A 5,770-nucleotide genomic window follows, 5' to 3' on the forward strand; every position below is an offset into this window, starting at 1 on the left:
TAACTAGTGGGCAGACCCATTAGCTTAAGAGGCCCATTGGGCTTAAGTGGCAATTTAACCCGAGGGTCCATCTAACTCTATTTGACCCAAAGATGGGTTAACCCATTCCTTTACCCTAAATAAGACCATGGGTCAACCCATTAAGCCCTCTTGACCCATTTAACTTAAACTATCCATTTGGCCTAATGACCCATTTATCTTGGATCCACCCATTTAGCTATTTGACCCATTTAACTTAAAATACCCATTTAGCTATTTGACCCATTTAACTTAAAGGACCCAAACCCATTTTCTATAAATAAGACAAAGGGGGGAGAAGCATTCATTTTCATTTCTTCTCCCATCTAACCTAAATCGTGGAGGAGAGAAAGAGGAGAGAAAGGAGAAAGAAGAAAGAAGAAAGAAGGAAAGAAGAAAGAAGGAAGGAGAAAAGGAGAAGGAGGAATGGAAAAGCTTGGTTGAAGGCTTGGAACCTCACCTTGTGGAGCCCTCTACGTGGAGTTTTTCTACATTGGGGAAGGTAAGCCATTGAAACCCACATCTCTTCATCTATTTTGAGTTTTGAGGTTTGGAAAATGGGAGAGATTCGACCTAGGGTTCTCTTGGAACCTCTAAACCTAGACTATGGTGGAGTTATTTCACTCCATTACAAGCTCTAAGCCTAAGCAATCTCTTTCCATTTGAGAAATTTAAGGTTTCTACCCTATTATGTCCTAATTTAGGTTCTCTTTATTTTTCCTCTTAAATCCATGGGATTACATAGACCTAATGAGGTCTTAGAACCCTAATGGACCTAGGAGGAAGCTTTCTTGAAGCCTCCCTACCTTTAAACCCCTTGGAAAATGAATCCCTAGCAAGAAACCCTTCAATTTTCGATTCTGCGGTATGTGGTTTTACATGTGGTTTCGCACGAGAAACCACACCGCAACCACCCTTGCGAGAGACCTTCCTAAGCCCTGGTTAGCTAGGATTTATATGTGGTTTGGACTGCAAGAAACCACCCCAAATTACCTTCCCGAGAAGGCCCCGTGAAGCTTCGGATTTACACTCGGTTTCGGTTTCGAAACCACATCCGCATCCGACCTTGACTAAAATTGTCCGAGCCCCTGTGAAGCTCGGATTTACACTCGGTTTCGTTTTCGAAACCACATCCGCAACCGACCTTGACTAAAATCGTCCGAACCCCTGGTTTCCTAGGATTTACATGTGGTTGCGAGAATTTGGGCATGAAACCACTCCCGCAACCACTTTGTTTCGAAACCTTATACTTAAGTGATTATGGGAGACCTTTGGGGATCCTTTCCCTTCGCTCGTTTAACCTTATTTCACTCTTTGTTTAGGTTAATATATTCATCTTGTGGCTTATTGCTTGATCGAGGCGACAACTTATAATCTTGGTGCTTGGCATATACATTGTGAGTGGGTTTGGTTGTTTGGGCTTGATATTATTATTGCATTGTATATTATGTCATCATTATAAATTATTAAGCATGCTTGCGCATATTGCATACTTTTATATATGAATGTTATGATGTTAATTGGAGATGCTTTACTTTGATGGGTCTCAGGTTTGGTGGGTGCGGTGTTGGAACCCTGGATACTATATATATTTATGAAGAAATTATGTTGAATGTCATGTTGAATCAGTATGCGTGTCGCCGTCTTGTGCGGGCACTAAACCGGATGAAAAGTTGATGCACCGGATTACCTCTCGGGACGATAGGACTTGCATGTAGTTGTGGCTAGAATTTTACACCCTTATGCTACGACCCTTACCAACGGGGTTTAGGTGTTGGGTAATCGACACCGGATTTACGTGGAGGTGGGAGAGGCCGATCATGGTAGTATTGGTTATCGTGGGTCCGCCAGAGTGGTCTTGGAGGCTTCGATCGGCGTAGGTCCCAGGTGACAATTGAGGTTTCATTGTGGCGATAAGTTAAGTGACCCACAGTGTCTCCCGAGTTGTCATAGTAGCATATGCCATTGACTTAGTTGTGATGTTAGGTGAAAAATTTACTTAACATATGCATGCATCATTGGACTATGTGAATTGTGTGTTTGTGCATCCCCATCCCCTCACCGGCTCGGTGGAGAGCTAACCCCTCGTGTGTACACAATTTTTAGATTATGATGCAGTGACGGAGGAGCCGGAAGCGTGTTAGAGGAACATGGCAACGGGTGTCCTTGTGACAATTGTGCCTACGGACCGTGAGAATTCTAGGGACTTGTTCCCCTTTTGTTTATTTTAGGGCGTAGGTCCATGTATAAACATTTTCTTTTATACCCTTGTTGATCATTATTAGATGGTAATGAAAAATGAATTAACTACGGTATTTATCATCTAGGCTTTGATCATCTTGTAACTATTGATTTTATACGCTTCGCAAAACCTCGATCATTTGGAATGTAATATTTCTCTTTCCGCACTCGATATTATATTGTTTTAATATTAGTTATGTATGCGTTGGGACTGTGTCGTGATCTGGCAAGCTTAGTATGATGACAAGCGTTGTCCTAGTCACCCCTTATAATGTATTTTATCCCTTGTTGGGATGGGGGCGTGACACAACTTGTATTAAAAAAGCTTGCATAAAGTAAATACTTCAATAGAGTGTCTGGATTCACCTTTGAGTTGATTCAACTTCTTAAGTAAATCTAACCTCTTAAAATTTTTTATTTAATACATTTATCAACCATAAATTACTTCCTAAAAAAAAAAAAAAAAAACCTAAGAGATGTTGAGTTTCCCACAATCATAAGCAGCCCTCTTCAAAAGCAACCCAGCTAAGAATGGTGACAACAACTTATCTCTTAAGAAAGTAAGAAATTTTCCATCACTTTGTTGTATGAAGCCCACCATATAAGCTGTACTAATAAGTTCAAAGCTTCTCCATCTCCTTTCCTTAGCAAATTTCTCTAAACCCTTCTTTATCCGATTGCATTCTTCTTCTTCTTTTTCTTCTACTTTCATGGATTCTCTTCTTGTCTCTTCCAACAGAGCCTCAGCAAGGCACCTAGCAAGAACAACACCATCTTCTAATGCTGAACACCCACCTTGACCAATATCTGGTGTCATTGGGTGGAGAGCATCTCCAGCTACACAGACATTTCCTTTAGAGATATCTCCCCATAACACATTCCATGGCTTCCTGAACCTTAGTTGTGAGGCTACAATACTACCCAAATCAGTCTTTTCTATGGCATTCACTAATGCCTCCGGTGCTTTCCCAAGATTGTTCAACACAAACTGCTTCATCATGGCTGGGCTATCATTTATGCATTTCTCTACATACAACAATTGAGAAGAACAGAGAAAGATTCAGAGAGTTGAGGTGAAAGATTTGTTTTAATTTATTGTATTCAAATTCAAATTTATAAATAACTGATCTTCAATTTATGAAATACTTTTACCTTGGGAAGAGGGAGTCCAAGTGAAAAACCAATATACAGTCTTCTCATCACAAGGAATCATACCACAGCGAGAGCCATTTCCAGAGCACTGAAAGAATATGCGTTCAAGGCCATGGCCATCCAAGTATTCTGCAATACCTCTAAATGCCCATCTCTCAGAAAAGACTGGCGTTTCAAGACCCAACCATTTTGCAATAATTGAATTCACTCCATCACACCCAATTAATGCCTGAAATTGGAAAACAATGTTTCAGAAATTGGTAGATTATATGGTAGTGAGTCACAATTGTGACCAATGATTCAAAACCCAGAATCGATATCCGAATCAGTCCCAGTTAAGGATTTTAAACTTGAAATTGGGGTTGAAAATCAGATGAACTAATCTGTGATGGGTTTGTTTTTTTTACCTTGGTCTTTAGGAAGGATCCATCAGCTAAATGTAGTAATTTTAAGTTGCCTGATTCCTCAATGGAAACAAGCTTGGAAGAGAACCTAATGGTGCCTGGTGGTAGATCCTTTACAAGGGCATCTAGCAAAAGTTTCCTTCTCACAGCACGAACTTCATTGCCTTTACTGCATTTGTAAGCTCACAATTATAAGCCATACAATTAATTCAAGCCACAACCTATATATCAGAAGCATTTATGTAATTATAGGTTCAATGAAAAGAATCATCCAAGGGTGTACATGAGCCAGGGTCCAGCCCTTGCATTTCTTAAATTTCAAGTAGGACCAGCCTTGGGATGTCAATTGATCGGTTCAGTCCAGTATCAATTGGCTGAACCAGTTTCAGAATAGTAATGGGTCAAACCAAAGCAAAAGTGTTAAGCTGAAGTTCGGTCTCTATCCGGTTTGATTTTTAATGGGTTGGCTTTTATAGGGCTGTTATCATATTGTTACAGGTTTTGGTTTTTCAGATACGTACATTTATAAAATTCCCCAAAAAAAACCCAAGCGGAAACACGCCAATAAGGGTTCGGTTCAGGTTGAACCGAACGATTTCAATCGGTCCGAGTGATTCAGGCTGGAAACTAACAACCCCAAGGACAGCCCTAGAACTGATTCAATATCATTCAAACTAAGAGCATAATTTTAAAAAACAGACCATAATAACCAATCAAATGGGATTCACATCCTCTACGGTGCGCTGCCCATAGCAGCCTGAGCGGCGCAGACTGAGCCGCACGGGCAAAGACCGCCTTATCCCTGTCCAAATGCCTTGCCTGAATGGGGGTAAGGCGGTCATTGTGCGTGCAGCCCAGTTTGCGACGCAGACGATCTGAATTGATCAAAATGCACTAAACTAAACAAGTCACCTAATGGGAGCCCTAGTTTTCCTGTTAGATTTCCATGGTTAAATACCCAGAACAAAAATGGCATTGGAACCTGAAAACAGTTTTGATGTTTAGTCCTATTTTCAAAACTATGATCTAAAAACCCTAGTTACCCATGAATTAGAGTTAATAGTTGGGCAAGATTCCTGGTACATCCTTGGCTGAGAATTTGAGATTACACATATGATTAATCTTACATTTTTGCATTTAAAATTAGTAGTTAGTTACTTACTTAAATGACATATAAGAGGAAGAAAGGCCAGAAATGGTTGATACACTCTCTAACCTGCAAACACATACTCAAATTTCTGAGTCAATAGTTACTCCAATTCTTCAACTTGTATGAGTTATTAACCATGCCTCATTCAGGCCTAAAAATATTGTGTCTGGAAGCAGAGAAGATCCTGTAATTACCCATCAAGCTGAACATGTTCTTCTCTTAGGGTATCACCAATGCCTACAGCATCCAAAGCCTTCCATGCATTAGTCCATGTCAGAAATGCAAATCCAGTAGCCCTCAAGCTTTCTGATGATTCCAACACCAAGCTTCGCAATCCCATCCTACAAAAATTAGTATTTTTTCATCTTCACTCTTGTCCAAATCAAACTGAAAAATATATTAGTAAAACAGTAAGCCCTTAATAAAGGAGGAGAAAGTAGTAGTATATACCTGTGAAGTCCTAAGGCTGTAGTGAGCCCTGCAATTCCAGCACCAACTATTACAATGTCTTCAACTGTTTCCATATCTCTACTGCTGCTGCTGCTGCTACTCTTCCTCCTCCCACCGTAAGGTCATTGCAGAACAACTTTATTTATATAGCAATTAGAGAAAAAGGGGAAAGGGAATCAAAGGAGAAGAAGATTCTGGATTAGGCGTATATGGACATACATGTCGATCCGCACCAACTTTGTTTTATAGTATTTTAACAGGAAAAGAAGAAAAGATAAGATTAAAGAACTTTGTGTTTTTTTGTCGGTAAAGGATTAAAGAACTTTGTTTACAGGACACAGAGAGAAAAGAGGAG

General features: G+C 40.0%; 1 protein-coding gene across 1 annotated transcript; it reads right to left on the bottom strand.

Moving 5' to 3' along the window:
• Window positions 1-2,670: 2,670 nt before the first annotated feature.
• Window positions 2,671-5,549, bottom strand: LOC122639278 (monooxygenase 2-like). Its single transcript, XM_043832094.1, has 7 exons — window positions 5,416-5,549; window positions 5,160-5,306; window positions 4,978-5,031; window positions 4,728-4,739; window positions 3,819-3,984; window positions 3,412-3,640; window positions 2,671-3,285 (listed from the first exon to the last, which is right to left on the bottom strand). The coding sequence occupies exons 1-7, from the start codon at window positions 5,487-5,489 to the stop codon at window positions 2,729-2,731; spliced, it is 1,239 nt and encodes a 412-aa protein (XP_043688029.1). The 5' UTR covers window positions 5,490-5,549; the 3' UTR covers window positions 2,671-2,728.
• Between the last annotated feature and the right edge of the window lie 221 nt (window positions 5,550-5,770).

The sequence above is a fragment of the Telopea speciosissima genome, chromosome 9 (genome assembly GCF_018873765.1).
Source record: "Telopea speciosissima isolate NSW1024214 ecotype Mountain lineage chromosome 9, Tspe_v1, whole genome shotgun sequence".
Classification (NCBI taxonomy): Eukaryota; Viridiplantae; Streptophyta; class Magnoliopsida; order Proteales; family Proteaceae; genus Telopea; species Telopea speciosissima.

Bases quoted from the DNA above. Each gene is read 5' to 3' on its own strand.
- LOC122639278 (XM_043832094.1), bottom strand. From the start codon at position 5,489: ATGGAAACAGTTGAAGACATTGTAATAGTTGGTGCTGGAATTGCAGGG. The intron at 5,307-5,415 runs GTATATACTACT...TAATTTTTGTAG, and splicing joins ACAGCCTTAGGACTTCACAG to GATGGGATTGCGAAGCTTGG. The intron at 3,641-3,818 runs GTAAAAAAAACA...TTCCAATTTCAG, and splicing joins GATCCTTCCTAAAGACCAAG to GCATTAATTGGGTGTGATGG.